Source organism: Artemia franciscana, chromosome 16 (assembly GCF_032884065.1).
Source record: "Artemia franciscana chromosome 16, ASM3288406v1, whole genome shotgun sequence".
Taxonomy (NCBI): domain Eukaryota; kingdom Metazoa; phylum Arthropoda; class Branchiopoda; order Anostraca; family Artemiidae; genus Artemia; species Artemia franciscana.
In genome coordinates, this window is record NC_088878.1 from 24,014,267 (window position 1) to 24,035,506 (window position 21,240).

Genomic DNA, 21,240 nt, shown 5'->3' on the forward strand with positions numbered 1-21,240 from the left:
CTCTTACTTTTCACAAAGTTTTGATGACATCTAACGATCTTTTTTGCCCCGTTTCCTGGTGATATGAATTCTGGAGCTCCTCTCCTCCTGCAGAAGATGAATTGTGTCTAGGCATTCGAAATAACCTTACACGAACACTTTAGACCATCAGCTCAATCCTTGGTGAACGATCTTTATTACATAAAGTTTTGTGTAAAGTTCTGTTGCTTCCTTTTTGATTCATGACGACAATACATAAAGGTCTTAAATAATAAATTTAGGATTTTAAAAGAAATCAATTCTTTGTCTTTGAAAATACCGCCCTGGAATTTTACAGCATGCTTTGAAATGTTCTTAATAATGCTCATTTAAATTCTCAGCAAGGTAATTTCTTCCCAAATTTAATTCTGAAATCCATCTGAGATGAAACTTAAAGTAACTTATTGTGCTTTTTCCTTGAAAACACTTACAGAACATCTCAAAAGTTCAGCTGTTGTTATCACGAGTGTTGGTATAATTTGGTGAAAGTAGAATTGATAACGGACTTAGAAATAGCTAATAGACGAGTAGTAGCGCAATGCAAATGTAAAGATATTTAGTATTAGTTCATTTATTTATGAAAGTGGGTTTTAGTACTACGGTATGTTTAAGTATTGACTAAAAGCTTCTAAAGCTATGGTACAAGAAGCTGATAATTCGACCTCTAATTTATTCAAACCCAGGTCATATTCGGTATGTTAAATTTATTGAAGTTAGAAAAGAATACTTTTCAGGCGAGGTTTCTTGATTGATGTCCCAGTAGGCTATATATACAGTAAACCCTGCATTTTACACATTGCCAAAGTTTTGCTTATGGGCCATTCGCAGTCAGATTTTGCTGATATAGAGACTTGCCTTATGCTAGCTGAGGCCAATAAGGTTTTCAATAAATGTTCTGATTGCCTGAAAAAATCTATGAAAATTTCTGATTGGCTCAAAATGAACGCTAGCTAAGTATTAGTAAAATCTCAATGTGAAAAGGCCTTTAGAGGGAGGGGATAAACTGCAAAAGTTTTCCCAGGAGCTGCCTACTTTCAGAAGCCTTGCACAGTTGGTGGCATGCTCCACGGCATGTGCCAAGCGTGGTGCCCCGATAGGTACACCAGGTGGTGGGGAGTGGGCAAACCTCTTTGATTTGTTGTGCCGACGCAAAACCAAATAAAAACATCTTTCAATCTAGATTTAATCACACTTTACGGTTTTACATTACTTCGCAAATTGTGGCTTATTATATGCGAGTCACCACCCCCTTGTTACGTTCTTGATTGATGTCCGTGTACATCGTGTATGCGACATTTATGCTTATTATCTGTAAAATATAGGCGATATGTTTTGATTGTTTTGGGTTGATCTTGCTACAAGAAGACTTGACCTGATTTCGATAAATCTTAATGCTGATAATTTTCTTCATTGTTAAGGTGCATATGACATATTCATTAAGAAACGTATTGTTTGTGAATATGATTAAACCAATTAATGTGGCAATACTGTCCTTTTCAATCGTTTTATAGTGTTCTTAGATTTACCAGTTTTATTATGTAACACAATAATTTCTCTAAGTATGACACTTTTAATTTGATCATTAAAAGGGTAGTTCTGTATAATATCATTCAGTTATTTTTATGTTAATTTAAGGTTTTTTTTTTAAGAAAATCAATTCTGTAAAAAATAAAGCTATAATAAAAAAATCAGAAATAAAATGATAAAATAAGTCAAACTTGTAGCGAATAAAAACTAAATGAATAAAGATATATAAAAATATAAATGAATAAATACGACGTAAAAGCAAACCTTGAACCCAAATTGATCCAAACCGTCCGGATACAAACTTTTTGCCTAAAATAAACATAATTTAAAATGAATAATCAAATCAAAATTTAAATGAGCAAAAATTATCACAATTAAAAGCAGCGATGTTTTTCGTCATATGATAATTTTCAGCTAATATATTTTAAGTCAAATAAGTGTTTTGTGTAATTTATCCAAACAGATTAAACAATTGTATAATAGGGTATGTAAATAAGGCCTACAGGGAAAAGAACAACAAAAATTACAACGAATTATATGGAAAATGTTAGTAAAAAAGAGATTAATAACCAATATTGAGATGTCGGGACTTGCCTCAAGGACCCCACCCTTCTGGGTAGCCGATGTACTTGTAAGCAGGGATGCATTCAACATCGTCTTTCGGAGAATGCCATCTTTGATGACAACCTAATAATTTATTATTGCTAATAGTTCATTTTCGTTTCAAAAACGGTATAATTATGTCAGGTAAATATGCAAGGATTTTATTCCAGGGAAGTGGTAATTGAATTTGAAAATAAAATCGGCGAAAAACAGATAGTTTATATCAACCAAAATATAGAAATATCTAAAGAATTGAAACTTTTCAGCATTTTAGGGGGCAGGGGCCTGAAACTCCACCTCTGCATACATACCAAAGTTAAATGCTGGCTAGTGAAAAAACCTGTTGAAAGTATTTTTCTATGAATTAGGTATTTTATGTACACCCCTACCCCTATATTTGTTTCACAGGATTGGCGGTTAATGATCCATCTCTTCCATAGGAAAAACCAGTCTTGGCCTGTGACACCATCGCTTTTCTAAGGGGCTTTTTAGAAGTTTACTTTTGTATACCAGGCGCGGAAACATAGTGCACTCTTGTATCCCCTGGTTTGTTTAAATTCCAAAAGCGCCACCTAAACGCCCAGAAGGCTTTATTACTCTTGCGCTCGCGTTGCAATCTAGAGCAGACATTAAAGAAAAAACTGTTCCCGTCAGTGAGGAAACTGAAGACTAACCGTTTGCTTTGTATGCAAGTGTGACTAACGCTTTCAGTGATAATATTTTAAGTCAAGCTTTATTTATTCTTCCCACAAAGCCAAACTGGATCCCTTAAGTGTTATTGATACTTCTGCTGCTAACTCGGCACTAGCCGTTGTTAACGCTAATCTTAATAATATGCTTAACGTGAAAGATTCCCGATGGCTTCAGCTGGAAGTGTGTAGAGAATTTCAGAGGAATAAGTGCACACGACCTGATACGGAATGCAAATTTGCACATCCACCAGCTCATGTTGAAGTTCAAAATGGACGAGTCACTGCCTGCTATGACAGTATCAAGGTAAGCCATTCCTCTTATCCTTTTGGTGGCCTTTTTTACGGATATTTCTTCTTGAAGACAAGGGTTATCACTGGTGGATCCAGGGGGTCGGAGGGACTCCAGACCCCCTTAAGATTTTTTCTGGTGCCCTCATTCCTTGTTTTTTGTTTTCACTTTTTTAATCAATTTGGTCAATTACAGAAATCCTTGTCTCGTTGCCCCCCCCCCCGCAAGATTTGCTCTAGATCTGCCCCGAGGGTTATAGCTCTACATTCTTTTTTCCTTGATTTATTGTGAAGCTTTAATTAGGCATGGCGCCATTTATGTTGAATGCCACGTCCTCATTGAGGTGTGAAACACAGCCTAGGTTATGACAGGGTAAAATTCTAGTTAATTGACTTCTTGCTATCTCAGATAGGGTTTAGGTTAGGAAAATGAAACTTTCAGGGATGGGTCTACAGGCTAAAGTATGTCCCGGGAAGGTATTTTTATGCAACTATCTCAACTCTTTCTCCCTCTAGAGAGCCCTGACCTTTGATGACCTTTAAAAATATGTTTGTTATAAAAGTGAAACCTGGCAAAATAGATCTGCTTAATTGAAGTACAACAAAATTGTTTTCAGCTTCATAACTTTGCTCGATTCCATTTTATAAGGTTTTAAACATATGTAAATAGATTTCCTAAAGTTTGAAAAAAAACATTGATATGGCTCAAAATTCTACTCAAATAACAGGAATTGCATTTTCAGAACTAAAGGCAGAGAAAAAGCAGCTAGTAACTGAAATTTATGGTAAAATGTTGTTTTGTCAAAATTTCAATAGGTATAGACCTGTATTGTAGGCAAATTTCAGGGCCCTCCAGAGGGAGAAGGAGTGGAGGTAGGTACTATAAAATACCTTCCCGGGACATGCTTTAGCCTGTAGACCCATCCCTGAAAGTTTCATTTTCCTAACCTAAATCTTTTCCGAGATAGCAAAAGGTCAATTGATTAGAATTTCACCATTTGAGTAAAATTCTTGGCAAGCTACTTTTTGCTATCTTGGAAAGGGGCTAGGTTAGAAAAATGGAACATTCAGGGATAAATCTAAAGACTAAAGTATGTTCTATGAAGGAATTTCAAAGTACTTACATCCACTCCTTCTCCCTCTAGAGGACAGTGGCCATTGGTGACCTTCATGAATATTTGTGTTATAAAAGTGAAACCTTGCAAAATAGATCTTCCGCTTAAATGAAATACAAGAATAATATTTTCTGCTTCACAACTTTGCTCAATCCCGATTTATGAGGTTTCAAAGATATGAACCTTTCCTAAATTTCGAAGAAAAAAAACATTGATCTGGCTTATATTTCTACTTAAATTACAGCAATTGCATTTTCAATACTAAAACCAGAGAAAAAGAAAGTAAAATTTAAAGTACAATGTGGTTTTGTCACAATTCCAGAAGCTATAGACCTGTCAAGTTGGAAAATTTCTAACATTTGTAAATCAGAAGAGGGTTAACATAGTAGCTTGTCAATACCTTCCGGAATATGCTTTTGGTCCTGGATTCATTACTGAAAGTTTTATTTCATAAACTAACCCCTTTCCAAGATTGTGACCCCTATCTGCTCTAATGGAGTCAGATATAGCCATAGGCTAATTTTGTGGGTTTGCATTTTTGTCTTTTTAATTTTGCAGGCTATATAGCTTGCGGCTATATCAGTTAGAATCAAAGGGGGAGGAGAATGATAAGAAAGTTTACCAGCAGTGATGATCTATTTAGGATAGACCTATTTGGGCTATGATAAAAAAAAATCAAGGTAAATTTTTAGTCAAGGAGCTTCTTACTACCTTGGAAAATAGTGGAAAGCTAGGTGAATGAACCTTTTAGGATGGAATGTAGAATCTAAAATATACCTGAGGAGGGCATCCCAGGGCTAATATATCAACTCTTTTCTTATTTCTAGGGCTTAGAGGGTTGCATGCATTAACTTAGTTTTGAGTTTTTGATCTATTCTCCATTGGCTTTAACCTAGTTTCGAAAATACAATTACGACATACCTAGCGTTTTTCCTAAATTTAAAAAATAGATTTAAAAAATCTTATAAATCAAGAGTGAAAAAAAGTATGAGGGTCAAAATGCTTTCTTGTGCCTCATTTTAACAGAACATTATTCGCTTTTGTAACACATTGTAAAAGGTCATCGAATGTCAACTTAAAGATGAAGGAGTCGAGGTATGCATTTCAAAATACCTTCCTGGAAGGTTATTAACGATTTGAATTCATTCCTGAGTTTCATTCGCCTTCCTCGACTACTTTCTAAGGTATCAATGTACACTTAAGCTTAATGAGAAAGAAAAAGGTTAAAAAACCTTTTTTTCTTTATAATATGCAGAAAACTTGTTGTCAATCATTCCTAAAAATGCTTCATTTTAACATATCCAACCCCCTTCCCCCCCAGTGCAAATATTTACCCAAATTGTATATTTTCCATGTACGTTTTTGTTTCATGATTTCATCAGTTTTGCTTCAATTTACGGGTTTTAAGTTGAAGCAAAAGAGTGGCAAAATGCACGGATATATAGTTTGGACTATATATTTGCACATTAAGGGGTGGGGTAAAGTAAATTTAAGCGTTTTTTGGAATGATTAATTACAATTTTCTTTATAATATGGAATAAGGATTGTTATCTTAACATTTTTTTTCTCAAGAGGTCTAATTGTACACTGGGTAAACGTATCATAGTTCATATAATTGACTTACCAACAAAGTAAACATACCACTCGATGCCTTTTTATGCTTTTTACTAATACAATAATTGCTTCTATCGCAAATTGAAATTTAAGCACTTTGACCTAACCTAACAACAAATCATTTTGGCATTGAGAATATGTAGTATTATTTTGTCAGAAACGATGTATTATTTTCTTGAAAACGGCCGATAACTCATGCTTCAATTGAAAATTTGTCATTTCTAAGAGCTCAAGAAGTGCTTGAATTTGCGATAGAAGCGATTATTATATTCGTAAAGGGTCTAAAAAAGGCATTGAGCAGTATGTTCACTTTATTAAGTCAATAATATGAACTGTGGTACGTTTACCGCGCACTGTTATCCTTTCCAAGGTCAAGAAAAGCTCCTGATATCAACTTTAACCGGGATTAAAAATGAATCTTCAGTAGCTACTCAAACTTATTATTGTATATTAGTATTGTTATCTTTTGCCTTATCTACCATCAGCAAGATATGCCCACGCCCCTATTCGAGGTTATTCCTTGATGATGAAAGTTTTATGAAATTCTTTTTAACTGACTACCCTAATTTATCGATCAACAAATATAATAGTAGGTCACTTAGGAAATGAGAAAAACACTTGTGTTTGATCTTCCAATGCTATCGCTTTTTGCCATTTCAAAGTGGGTTTTAGCTTTCAGTGATTATAAATCAAATTATTGGGACTGCCAATTAGATACTTGTTACGGTTTTATTAGATCATGAATCCTACATTTGGCATTCGGGTGGGTAAAAAGAGAGAAAAGAATTCTCCTATTTGGCCCAGAATTCTAAGTTAGAGGGTTTTTGCTATCTTATAAAGTAGCCTATTGAGCTAGGTTAGTGAAATTTTGAGGAGTGGATCCAGAGCCTTAAATGATCTCCTGTGAAGGATGTTTTAAGCGTCTACCTCTACTCCTTCTCCTCCTAGAGGGCACTGACCTTTAATAACCTAAGTGTTATAAAAGTGAAACCTTGCAAAATAGAACTTCTGCTTAAATAAAGCATAAGAAAAGTGTTTCGTTATTTCAGTATTGTATTTGGTTATTCAGCAAGTAACAAAGGATAGTAATAGAGTATTTATGGTTGACATGGATAAAAATAACTTTTTTTCCTATCCGTTGTCTCCTATTGTATTTTAGATGTTTACGTATTATCAGGAGTATTGTTGGAGAGGGTAAGGGGGGGGCTGTTGCCTCCCCCATAACTTGAACAAAAATATTATGCAGCTCATGTTCCTTTACTGTTCGGAATATGAACTCCTCTTACCTTCCCACCCCCAATAAAAATGCTGGTGATTCGCCCCTGCGTATTATTGAACTCTTAATTTATAAAACCTTTTTTTTCTGGGGTAGCAATGGTAATAAAAAGGTTTTGTTTTTGCCTAAAAGGGTGCATATTAATTTAAGTAATATAAAGTTCTAATTTTCTGTAAACCAATTAATCTTTCTTGGGGACAGCTGTCCTCTTTGGGTGCCCTCTTCTAATGCAGAGTAATATTTTGGATGTATTATTTTCATTCCAATGCAATACTTAATGCAGCTACCTGAAAGTTTATATGTTGATTAAATCGACGTTCACATGCGTGTCTAGTCAGAGTTTTATGTCTAGACACGTGTTTTTCCAGACCGGAATATCTAAGCAGCTCTCGTTTATATAGGCTGTGAAATTCAGCGCTTGGCTAAAATACATCCCAGCGAAGCATTAATGGTAATTGTGTATTATACGCCACTCACTCAAGTTTACGCTGTGTAAAACTCGAGGACAAATCGGTTTCTTCGTTACCTTAAAAACAAATTTGGTCTATATATTTGCACGTTAGGGGAGAGGGGGTAAAGTATAGCGGGTCTGAATGCAATGTGTATTAGGTACAATTATTCTGCATATTATGAAGTAAAAATTATTTTCTAACTTCAAACTGTGCAAATACTTTACCTCCCCCTTCCCCTATTGTGCCAATATAGAGCCCAAATTATAGCCTATATTTCCAATCTATTCTGTCACTTGTCTTGTCTCACGCTAAGCTAAAAGAAACCAACGAAGAAATCGGTTTGTTCTCGAGTTTTACACAGCGTAAACTTGAGTAAGTGGTGAATAATATACAAGTACCGTATCCAGTTCTGGAGTCGAACTCTGTATAGGATCCTAAAATTCCACTAATCAAGACAATTCTATTGTATTCTACTAATCTACAAATAGTATTTATCATCTGGCGCTTAAAGTACCGTTTACGGTATGTTTGACAAGTGTATATCGAGGATTTTTTTTCGGGGGAGTTTAAAACTTTATCTACAGCATCTCTAAGTCTAAAATGTATCACATCTGAAAAATTTGTTTATGTATAGTTTGTTATATTCTTACAAATCGGACAAGATTTCAGGGATGGGGTGTTCAATCCCTGTAAGCCTCCTCCTTCCACGCCTCAGCAAGTGCTTGGGAAGCTAATATGTCTGGGTTTAAGTTTTAGTGGACCTGCATGTGATCGCCCCTTATGTCTTCTAACCGTGTCGTGTTATGAAATTTACGGCAAATTTGCTTTATATAAATAATTCATATGTTTAAAGGTGTGTTGCCTTTTGAAACCAGTAATATAATAGGGAGTTAAACTACTTTTAAGTCAAGAAGCCTGTAGCGAACTTGTACCATGCAAGCCCCATATCTGGCAAAAGTGGCTTATTAGTAATACCGGACGAAATTTAATAACGAATTGATTATTTGAACAGATAATAAATTCATTTAATGAGAAAACCTCCATTTTACGTTGAAAACAGTTGTGAATGAGAACTAGAGTAAAAAGCCATTCGAAGTCTAAGAATTACTGATCAATTTGAGGGGATGATCTCTGTCAGGAAGTCATATACACCAGGTGGCACGTGCTAAGCGTGGTAAATTTGCGCGGTACATATGGCGGTCCGAGATGTACACCTGGTGGCGGGAAGTCGGTGCCCCTCAGCTTAGTTATTCATAGTAGATAAACACTATTCCTATCGGATAATGTTTTTATCACCTTATTCATGTCGAAAATGCTTGTTTATCCTTGTTTTTAGTTAAAACAAGATATATTTATAAAACGGAAATTACTTTAATTTGGCATCAAGGTATATGCAAACTAGTAGTTATTCAGAAGGTATCCGATTCATGGGGTTGGAAAGCTATTATGAACATGGCTTAGTTAAATCAGTGAAAGGAGTTAAGCTATTCTTAAGTGCTTAATTATTAAACTGCTTTAATAATTAATAATATTAAAAATTAAATAATAAAGATTAAAACTATTAAAAATAATTACTATTATTTAACTGCTGCAAAATTGAACTCTTTAAGTCCTATATATGACAAACCGGCGCATTAATAAAATCGGACGAAATCTAATGACGGGTCGATAATTTGAACAGATAAATCGGTATAATGATAAAATCTGTATTTTAAATTGAAATGACTTTTACAAGGACTAGAATAAAAGTGATTTGAAGTCACGGTTTTGATGACCAGTTATCCATGGTAGATAAACAATATTCATGTCGAATAATGTTTCGATTACCTATTCCTGTTGAAATTCCATACATTCGTATTTTTAATCAAAAGGAGGTACAATTTTCAAAATGAAAATTCCCAGTGAACTTAAGAAGCTTAGTTTTATCCCACTATACTTTATCCCCCCTAGACAACCCCCTAATTTGCAAATATTTAGCCCAAATAATATATTTTCCATGCATTTTGCCATTTTTTTTTCAATTTCAAGTTCAAGTTCTGTTTATTACTACATAATTTCAATATAAAAAACCAATTTGGCAGAGAGAGGGCTCGAGGCCAAATGGCAAACAATTAAATAAACTGTATGCTATAACTATATCAACATAAAATAATAAAATAATGTGTCGCTCTCGTTTCAACTTAATGCCCGTATTGAATCAACACTGACGAAATCATAAAACGGAAAAATACATGTGAAATATATAACCTGTGCTATATCTTTGTACGTTAGGTGGGGGGCAATATATGTGAAAGAAAAATTCAAAATGTGTCAACCGCAATTTTTCTGGATATTATGATATTATGAAGGATATTATGCACTTGTCCCAAGCGCATTCTAGGGGTGCAAATTTTCAAATAAATAATAACGGTAATAATCATTTAGTAATTTTTGGAGTTTTATTTTTATCAAAACAAAGTAATAATTTAAACAATAAATTAAAAACTTAAATATTAAATTGTTAATTGATTAATAAATCGAAAATGATTTTGTTAATAAATGAATCGGCTTGAAAGATTTTTGGGAGACAGGGGAAGGGCGCTAATCAAACTTTAGCTCAGGACGCAAGAGAGGCCAGAGCCGCCACTGACATGTTTCCTTCTGGAAGAGCCTCAATTGTGCGTTAATACTATTTCTAAAAGTTCCACACATCGTTGAAATTTTCCAACTTCGTGAAGAGGCAGTGTCCTAGGAGGGGAATGTTTAAGTGAAAAAAAATGTGCCTTTAATTAAGCTATAGACCGGTTCCTAATATGTCCAATAATAATAATATTTCTTCCACTTCAACTCAATATGCAACAAAAATATTGTCTATTGTAAGATGACCTTTTTTATATTCAGGAAGGAAACCTGTGCCTGAGACTTCGAAGATTGTGTAGAAGACAAGACTGTAGCTTTTTTTAACTTTGGCAAAAAAAAATCAGTGGACTTTTTTTAATCTTATTTTTCGACTCTAGGTTTTGAAACCAAAATTTTAATGATTTTAGTTGGATTTTAAGCTATATTAGGATTTTTTCAGATTTAAGATTAGTTTTAACAAATTCTTTAAAACCTTTAAAATCAAGACGTGGCAATGGTTTGAAAACCCATTCATTTATTTCTTTTTTATTAATATATATATATATATATATATATATATATATATATATATATATATATATATATATATATATATATATGTGTGTGTGTGTATATATATATACACACACATATATATATATATATATATATATATATATATATATATATATATATATATATATATATATATATATATATATATATATATCTATATATATAAAAATAAGTTGTCTGTGGATGGATGGATGGATGTGTCAGGTGACGTCACCTGAAAAAACTGGAACAGGTGACGTCAAAACTGAAAAAACTAAAAAAAGGCAAAAACTAATAAAAAAAATAAAAAAGCTAAAAAACTAAAAAAACTATAAAGGTAAAAACCAATAAAAAACTAAAAAAAAAAACGGAAAAAACTAAAAAAAGGCAAAAACTACAAAAAAAACTAAAAACTAATAAAACAAGAGCTAAGAGCTCATATGGCACTTGTGACGAGGTCGGAAGAGCCGAGAGCTCATATGGTACGAGGTCGGAAGAGCCAAGAGCTCATTTGGACGAGGTCGGAAGAGCCAAGAGCCAAGAGCTCATTTGGCACTTGTGAGAAGGTCAGAACCTAAAGTTAAACTTTATAGCACAAGATCCTTCTAAATATCAAATTTCATTAAGATCTGGTCACCCTTTCGTAAGTTACAAATACCTCAATTTTCAAAATTACCTCCCCCCTCCCAATTCCACCAAAGAGAGCAGATCCGGTCCAGTTATGTCAGTCACGTATCTTAGACAGGTTTCTATTCTTCCCATCCAGTTTCATCCTGATCTCACCGCTTTAAGTATTTTCTAAGATTTCCGGTCCCCCCAACTGCCCCCCCCCCAATTACGTTTGATCCGGTTGAGATTTAAAATAAGATATCAGAGTTACGAGGTCCTTCTAAATATGAAGTTTCATGAAGATCCGATCACTCCTTCGTAAGTTAAAAATACGTTATTTTTCTTATTTTTCAGAATTACCCCCTCCCCCCGCAATTGAGCGGATCCGTTCCAATTATGTAAATTACGTATGCAAGACTTTTGCTTATTTTTCCAACCAAGTTTCATCCCAATCCTCCCAATCTAAGGGTTTCCCATTATTTTAGGTCTCCCTACCCCAAACTTCCCCCCAATGTCACCAGATCCGGTCAGGATTTAAAATAAGAGCTTTGAGCCACGATATCCTTCTAAAAATCAAATTTCATGGAGATCCTATCACCCATTCGTAAGTTAAAAATACCTCATTTTTTCTAATTTTTCAGAATTAACCCCCCCCAACTACCCAAAAGAGAGCGGATCCGTTCCGTTTATGTCAATCATCTATCTAGGACTTGTTTTTATTTTTCCCACCATGTTTCATCCCGATCCCTCCACTCTAAGTGTTTTCCAAGTTTTAGGTTTCCCCCTCCCAACTCCCCGCCCCCATCACCAGATCCGGTCGGGATTTAAAATAAGAGCTCTAAGACACGATATCCTTCTAAACATCAAATTTCATTGAGATCCGATCACCCGTTCGTAAGTTGAAAATACCTCATTTTTCTAATTTTTAAGACTTACTCCCCCCCCTCCCAACTACCCCAAAGAGAGCAAATAAGTTCCGATTATGTCAATCATGTATCTGGGACTTGCGCTTATTTTTCCCATCAAGTTTCATCCCGATCCCTCTACTCTAAGTGTTTTCCAAGATTTTAGGTTTCCCCCCTCCAACTCCCCCCAATGTCATCAGACCCAGTCGGGATTTAAAATAAGAGCTCTGAGACCCAATATCATTCCAAACATCAAATTTCATTAAGATCCAATCACCCGCTCATAAGTTAAAAATTCTTCATTTTTTCTATTTTTCCGAATTAACCGGCCCCTTCCCCCCCCCAGATGGTCAAATCGGGAAAACGACTATTTCTAATTTAATCTGGTCCGGTCCCTGATACGCTTGCCAAATTTCATCGTCCTAGCTTACCTGGAAGTGCCTAAAGTAGCAAAACCGGGACTTTAGGTTTTCCCCCTCCAACTCCCCCCAATGTCATCAGATCCGGTCGGGATTAAAAACAAGAGCTCTAAGACACAATATCATTCCAAACATCAAATTTCATTAAGATCCAAATACCCGCTGATAAGTTAAAAATACTTCATTTTTTCTATTTTTTGCGAATTAACCGGGCCCTCACTCCCCCCCAGATGGTCAAATCGGGAAAACGACTATTTCTAATTTAATCTGGTCCGGTCCCTGATACGCTTGCCAAATTTCATCGTCCTAGCTTACCTGGAAGTGCCTAAAGTAGCAAAACCGGGACCGACAGACAGACCGACAGACAGACCGACAGACAGACAGACCGACAGAATTGGCGACTGCTATATGTCACTTGGTTAATACCAAGTGCCATAAAAAGTAAAAAAGCTAAAAAACTAAAAAAACTAAAAAAACTAAAAAAAGGTAAAAAACTAAAAAAAATAAAAAATAAAAAAAATAAAAAATAAAAAAAAACTAAAAAAAAGGAAAAAACTGAAAAATAAGCTAAAATAAAGGTAAAAACCAATAAAAAACTAAAAAAAAAAGGAAAAAACTAATAAATGACGACACTCAAAGAGAAAGCGACCAGGACATGTACACCGGGATACAAATGACGACCGGGACACAGGGAATATAAATAACGACCGGGACACAGGGACACAACTACAACGGGGACACCGGGGGAAACAGGGGGATATAAATGACGACCGGGACAAAAAAACTAAAAAGAAATAAAAACTAAAAACTAATAAAAAAAACTAAAAAATCTAAAAATCTAAATAAGCTAAAAAAGAAAAAAAAAGGAAAAAAATAAAGGAGAAAAACAAAACTAAAAAACGAATGTATATACAGACCGGGACACCGGGATACAAATGATGACCGGGACCCGGGACACAGGGAATATAAATGACGACCGGGACACAGGGACACAACTACAACGGGGACACCGGGGGAAACAGGGGGATGTAAATGACGACCGGGACACCGGGACAGGGAATGGTCGATTAGCAATCACCATCAACAAAGCTCAAGGGCAATCATTAGAATCATGAGGTATAGATCTGAATACAGATTGTTTTCCCATGGACCATTATATGTTGCATGTTCAAGAGTCGGTAAACCTGACAATCTATTTATATGCAAAGACAATGGGACAGCAAAGAATGTTGTATATTCGCAAGTTTTACGTAGTTAAAACCATATATATATATATATATATCTATATTCACAGGTGGGACATAGGGACACAACTACAATGGCGCGTAACTATTATGGCGCGTAACGACTTACGCGCGCGGGGGGGCTTGGGGGGGGCGCGAAGCGCCCCCACCAACTAGGTGTTGGGGTGGCGACACAGGGACACAACTACAACGGGGACACCGGGGGAAACAGGGGGATATAAATGACGACCGGGACAAAAAAACTAAAAAGAAATAAAAACTAAAAACTAATAAAAAAAACTAAAAAATCTAAAAATCTAAATAAGCTAAAAAAGAAAAAAAAAGGAAAAAAATTCACCGGGGGAAACAGGGGGATGTAAATGACGACCGGGACACCGGGACAGGGAATGGTCGATTAGCAATCACCATCAACAAAGCTCAAGGGCAATCATTAGAATCATGAGGTATAGATCTGAATACAGATTGTTTTCCCATGGACCATTATATGTTGCATGTTCAAGAGTCGGTAAACCTGACAATCTATTTATATGCAAAGACAATGGGACAGCAAAGAATGTTGTATATTCGCAAGTTTTACGTAGTTAAAACCATATATATATATATATATCTATATTCACAGGTGGGACATAGGGACACAACTACAATGGCGCGTAACTATTATGGCGCGTAACGACTTACGCGCGCGGGGGGGCTTGGGGGGGGCGCGAAGCGCCCCCACCAACTAGGTGTTGGGGTGGCGCGAAGCGCCACCCCAACAGCTAGTATATATATATATGTGTGTGTGTGTGTGTGTGTATATATATATATACACACACATATATATATATATATATATATATATATATATATATATATATATATATATTCCTTTTATATTTCTCCTGCAAAGTTGTTTATGAAACCTTAACTTTAGTAACACAAAGTTTGTCGAAGGACAATGGTGTTTGGAGAGGAAGAATGGAAATGATTGTACAAACGTCTTCTCAAAACTTAATTTCGGTTCGGGATTCCTTGACTTGCTTTGACTTAAGTCCCATCCGGCCTTAGTGGTTGTCTCGGGGCTTCTCTCCTCACGAGCGACTCCTCACTTGTGCCAATGTAAGAAGACCAAAGGGAGGTTGCAGTCGGAGAAGTTCTCCTTCCAGCGCGTCGGAGGGCAACTAAGGGGGTGAGAACCGCGGATGACAAGTGAAAGCAATTTTTGGTAGTTGGTCCTTGCACATGCGCTGGACGTGCAACGGATTCCTTCCTACCCATTTAATATGTTCATGAAATTAGTACTACTAAAAAACCGATAAATCAATATATACTGCAATAGTCTTTAGTTTAGTGGAGAAAAAGAAAATCCAAAATGTGTTCTATCTATCAATCTTAACTTGTTAACAAAAAGCAGAGTTCACTTTTCTCTACCAAATTTCAGCAACCTTTTCCCTTTTTCTCTACCAAATTTGGCAACCGTTATTAAAATCGATTATATTATAACACAAACCTACACGTTTCTTCCCCGCCGCTTTTCCTTTCTGTAACCAAGTCAACTTAGAATTTCGTTCCTGTCTTCATGTTCCCCCTTCCCTGACGTCACAAAAGGGTAAACTGGTTATTTCACCCGAGGGACAGCATATGGTAATTATTTCCTCGCATTTGACGAATGCAGTGTGTTTCTAGCTCACCCAAAAAGCAACATAAATTAAGCAGTCAATTTAAAGAAAACTAACATTGTATATTAGTGAATGAATTGGGTGCTTTTTGATTAAACGAAACATGCTCAAGAAGTATAGTTAGGTTATTTCTAATGAAGCATAACTTTTAGATTATATAATAGTACAATTTGGACTATATATTTGCGCATTGGTGGGGGAGGGGTAATGTTTTTAAACAATGTCCCTACCCCCCCCCTAATGTGCAAATAAATAGCCCAAATTGTACAAGTCCAATGCAATATATCAACCATCACTTGTCTTTGTGGTTGCGAAACCGGTTTTCTGAGATCGAACCAGAGCGTAATTCTTGGGTGTGATTTGTTTAATTAAAAAGTACCATGAATTGTTTCAGGGGGATTAAGAGGCTTTAATTTTGTATTTTGCGTAATATGCTACAAACAATTGAAAATGTGGATGAATCAAATAAATTGAATTAATTTATAAATAGGAGGGACGACTTTAAAATAGTCTTTTAATAGCCATTGTTTAGTGGAAAAGTACATATTTTTATCAACATTTTCCTAAAGTTGGATATTTTTAAGGGGCATTAGAAGCCCAAGTCACCCCTAACAGCATAACTGATTTTAAGGAGTAAAGAAGAGGATTTGTCCTTCTTTTAGTGTAGAAAATCAGTTTGATTGGTCAAAAGTTCTGTAAAATTTAACTACTTAATCCAAAGCTGAAGAGTGGCCGATTGTATAAATACGAGACAACTGCCTCTGTGTTGCAGCACCTGATCAGTTTAGTTGCAGAAAACCAGTTTAATTGGTCAATTTTTTGTAAAAATTCGACTATTTTATCCAATGCTGAAGTGTCGCCAATTTTGTAACTATGAGATAACTGGCTTTGTGTTGCTGCAACTGTGACTTAGGCCCAGCGCCCATGGGGCAACTGTTTTGCGACTAGAATTGCTAACCGATTGCGTGAACAACTGCTTTCTGACCATGGCCTTTCAGCAGAGTGGGGGCCCGCTTACGAGGCAATCCAGATGAGACTGTTTTCCAATCCGTCTAAAACCGGTTCTGTATGAGCCTCTATCCGTGGTCACAGTTGCGTTGTAGTGTTGTCCCACACATTTTCGGGAGCATTTCCAGAGACCAAAATTAGGGCGAAATGAAATAGACAATTTCTGTCGTAAGCCGTATAAAAACTTAAATATCTTATCCACTCCGGCTAAATATCAACTCCGGGTAAGATTCCTTCGACATTTGGAAAATGTGAAAATTTTTATATCTCTTTGAGACAGCTCTTTTCAAACAGTTCGTGGTAACGAACTGTAGTAAGGAGCGACCCGGCTCAATAGTAAACGAAACTCTAAAAAACGGAATTTTAATACTAAGAGATACATCAAAAGAATCGGATTCTTATGCTGATTTTAAATATATAAGTTTATTCTCAGATTTAGTCTTTGTCATCAAAAGTTATGAGCCTGAGAAAATTTTCCTTATTTTGGAAAATAGGGAAAACAAAGGAAACACCCCCTAAAAGTCATAGAATCGTAACGAAAATTACACCATCGCATTCAGCGTATCAGAGAACCCTACCGTAAAAGTTTCAACCTCATATCTACAAAAATGTGGAACTTCGTATTTTTTGCCAGAAGACCGATCACGGGTGCGTGTTTATTTGTTTGTTTGTTTTTTGTTTTGTTTATTCCAGGGGTCATCGTATCGACCGAGTGGTCCTAGAATGTCGCAAGAGGGCTCATTCTAACGGAAATGAAAAGTTCTAGTGCCCTTTTTAAGGGACCAAAAAATTGGAGGGCACCTAGGCCCCCTCCCACGCTCATTTTTTCCCAAAGTCAACGGATCAAAATTTTGAGATAGCCATTTTGTTCAGCATAGTCGAAAACCATAATAAATATGTGTTTGGGATGACTTACTCCCCCGCAGTCCCCAGGGGAGGGGCTGCAAATTACAAACTTTGACCAGTGTTTATATACAGTAATGGTTATTGGGAAGTGTACAGACGTTTTTCAGGGGGATTATTTTGGGTTTGGGCGGGGGGATTTTTCTTTGAAGGAATATGTCATGGAGGAAGAGAAATTCAATGAAGGGGGTGCAGGATTTTCTAGCATTATTATAAAAAAAACAATCTAAAAATAAATATGAAAATTTTTTTCAACTGAAAGCAAGGAGTAGCATTAAAACTTAAAACGAACAGAGATTATTACGCATATGAGGGGTTCATCTCCTCCTAAATACGTCGCTCTTTACGCTAAACTATTTTTGGTAATTTCAACTATTTATTTTACGGCCCTTCTGATTCAGGGGTCATTCTTAAAGAGTCGGGACAAAATTTAAGCTCTATTGTAAAGAGTGAGGTATAAACGAGGGGACAAACCCCTCATATACATAATAAAAATATAAGAATATAAAAGTTCGTTACGTAAGTTAATTCTTAAGTTACGTGTATTTTTTACTAGCAAAAACGTTCGTTAAAAATAAAAAATAAAGTAACCAAAAAATTGGAGAGTAATTAGGTCTCCTCCCCCACCCTTATTTTCTCAAAATCGTCTGATCAAAACTAAGAGAAAGCCATTTAGCCAAAAAAAATTAATATGCAAATTTCATTTTAATAATCTATGTGCGGAGAGCCAAAATCAAACATGCATTAATTCAAAAACATTAGGAAATTTAATAAAAAAAAGATAGTTTTTTTAACTGAAAGTAAGGAGCCACATTAAAACTTAAAACGAACAGAAATTACTCCGTGTATTAAAGGTGCTGTTCTCTTCTCAACGCCCCGCTCTTTACGCTAAAGTTTTTTACTGTTTAATAGAGTAGAATTGAGAGAAAGAGTCAAACTTTAGCGTAAAGAGCGGGGCGTTGAGAAGGGAACAGTCCCTTTCATACACGGAATAATTTCTGTTCGTTTTAACTGTTTTTTATTGTTTAATAAAGTAGAATTGAGAGAAAGAGTCAAACATTAGCGTAAAGAGCGGGGCGTTGAGAAGGGAACAGCCCCTTTCATACACGGAATAATTTCTGTTCGTTTTAAGTTTTAATGTGGCTCCTTACTTTCAGTTAAAAAAACAATTTTTTTTATTTAATGCTGCTAAGAACAGATGAGGCTTTGTATTCTTATCCAAGTATGAATGGACCCAATACTCCCTCCGAACTCCCTCCAATACCTTACGAAATACCAATTCTCCCTCCAATACCCTACGAAACTTGCGGTACTCATAGTAATCAATTAAGTCTTCCTCGTCGGAACTCAGCACAGTTAACGATTCTGCTCTGTTCAATTAGATAAGCACAATTGATCCACAACCACTTGTTGGCGGTGAAGCCGGCACCCCTTGGCGGGCAAAGTAGCTGTATGGGCTAAGTATTTTGCAATAATTTTAAAGATAAGCGTACTTGAAAAATCTGAATAACCTCTCTTTCAAAAGAAGTTTGAAGTCCTCCCATTGTTTAATGCCGTGGAATTGATTTACCAGTCATTATAATTCTTGATCAGTAAATACTTAAAGGAGTGAGTGTACCTCATCAGATATCGGATTCTTTCGATAAGTCAACGGATAAGTGAATTTGGAAGTAAATCGTTTTGTTTCTCTTAGTTATTGTCAATAATCGTTAAAGGGGGATCTTTCTCCGAAGTTTGACCTGGAATATCTTTGGGAAGCAAATAACTCTTTGATCCTCTTATCTGTTGCATTTAACCTTATTTGCCCAAAGGTTCTCGTGGTTTCGAATTGTTGACTGTGTAGGAATTATTTAAAGGGATCCTTTTTATCTCCTTCATTTTCTGGAAACTGGCTTGTTTCGCAATGCATTGAATTCAGACATAGGTCAAGCAAACGAGGGTGAAAGTATGTTAGCTCAAATGCTTGACTTCCAATCAACTACTAAGTTTGAACTTTTAGTACTAAAGTGTTAATGCATTACGAATAATGGTTTCACTGGCCCATGTATTGGCCTTGACTTTAAAACTTGGTGGGTAGAATAAGCAAATGTCGTAGATACGTGATTGACGTAACCGTACTGGATCCGCTCTCTTTGGGGGAGTTAGGGGTGGGGTTCAGTGCTTTGGCGATTTTGGTGCTTCTGGACGTGCTAGGACGATGAAAATTGGTAGGCGTGTCAGGGAGCTGCACTAGTTGACTTGATAAAGTCGTTTTCCCCGATTCGACCATCTGAAGGGCTGAAGGGAGAGGAAAAATTAGAAAAAATGAGGTATTTATAACTTACGAGTGGGTGATCGGATCTTAATGAATTTTGATATTTAGAAAGACCTCGTGACTCAGAGCTCTTATTTTAAATCCCGACCGGCATTAAGCCTTTGATTGTCCTTTTAAATCAATCTATTGATTCTTAGAATTTTGCTAGAGCTCGTACCATATGAGCTCTTGGCTCTTCCGGCCTCGTCACAAGGGCCATATGAGCTCTTAGCTCTTGTTCTTTTCTACTTTAAGTTATACTAGGAGCTCAGGTGTAAAACAAGTTGGTGGGTAATTTGTCGATATGAGGGTAATGTCTGCTCTATGACAAAATGTTCATAAACTTAGTATCTCCCATATCGAAAGAACTAACCTAACCTAGGGGGGGGGGCTAAACTAGTGCTCCCTAAAATGAGGAACTTTAATATACCATGAAGTTTTTTTGTTATATTATGGATAGAAAAGATCTAAAGAAGTCATTTTCCGAGCTATGAGCGCATGCCCCCTTCTTTGTCGTTGGTCATGTAGTATGAGCAAGATTGGATTTTCCAAGCACCAATTGTATGCACCATTACTTTTAGTCATAATTTGGTTGAGTCTGAGTGGTCGTTTCCTTTTGTAGTCAAAACTAAAGTCGACTCATTTTATAGTAATTTAGATTTGGAAGAACATGATCTAAATTTCTATATAATGCGATATTTTCTCTGTTTCTCGAATGCAAAAACCAGTCTGTCTACTAAATTACGTGCACCGCAATTTCAGAAATCAACATAATCTTTTCTTTTGTGTTTAGTGTTACACCCTCGTTGTAGGAGTATGCTGATTCGTGTGCATGAATTGCTTATGAATAATTTGGTAGATGGGTTTTATATTTCTTTGGAACTATTACACCCCTAGGTTTGGAAAATTGTTTTTCATGAGAAAAGGCAGACTAAAAAAAAACTTTGCACGGAGACTTAGCCTCCTTTGTATTTTCCCACGCCCTCTTCTTGGCTTTGGATTTATTTAAGACTAAGTTGTTTTCATTTTATTGAGAAATCAGCATTTACTTAAACGTAAATTTTTTTTAATTTTTTAGCATCACAATTAATCATTGTTAATTTCTAACTCTGTGTACACCCCCCCCCCCCTGTCAAAATTGTCTGGCGGTGACCTTTTAGGCTTTGTCATAGAAACTTCCAAAATTTCTTTTAGTACGCAAGGCGGGGTATGAAGCTACAAAAACCTGGCGGAGATGGAAAAAAATCTCAAAATTGCATTATTGGCTTTGATGTAAGATTTTGAAATGCAATCTGTCAATTCTGTGACTTTTTTACACCTATTTAATAGAGATATCTTCCCTCCCCACAAAAATCATGGATGCAACCTTATTTGTAACGCATAACTGAGGGATTGACCTCTTTCCGCCTCCGTGTACATGTCGGAATGCCGAGTGGCACACGTGCAGCAGGCTACATCTGGTG

At 36.0% G+C, this 21,240-nt stretch overlaps 1 protein-coding gene across 16 annotated transcripts in view; it reads left to right on the forward strand.

The window, feature by feature from the left end:
* Positions 1-21,240, forward strand: part of LOC136037250 (muscleblind-like protein) — a 295,621-nt gene that overhangs the window by 198,025 nt on the left and 76,356 nt on the right. For 9 of the 16 annotated variants that reach the window (XM_065719866.1, XM_065719871.1, XM_065719865.1 and 6 more), the window contains one exon: positions 2,999-3,144. The exons of 1 other annotated variant lie outside the window; for it this stretch is intronic. In XM_065719866.1, the coding sequence (XP_065575938.1) occupies positions 2,999-3,144 (146 nt within the window). Of the gene's footprint in view, positions 1-2,588; positions 3,145-21,240 lie in introns of all 16 variants that reach the window. 6 more of the 16 variants (XM_065719873.1, XM_065719879.1, XM_065719874.1 and 3 more) reach the window with 1 other exon arrangement.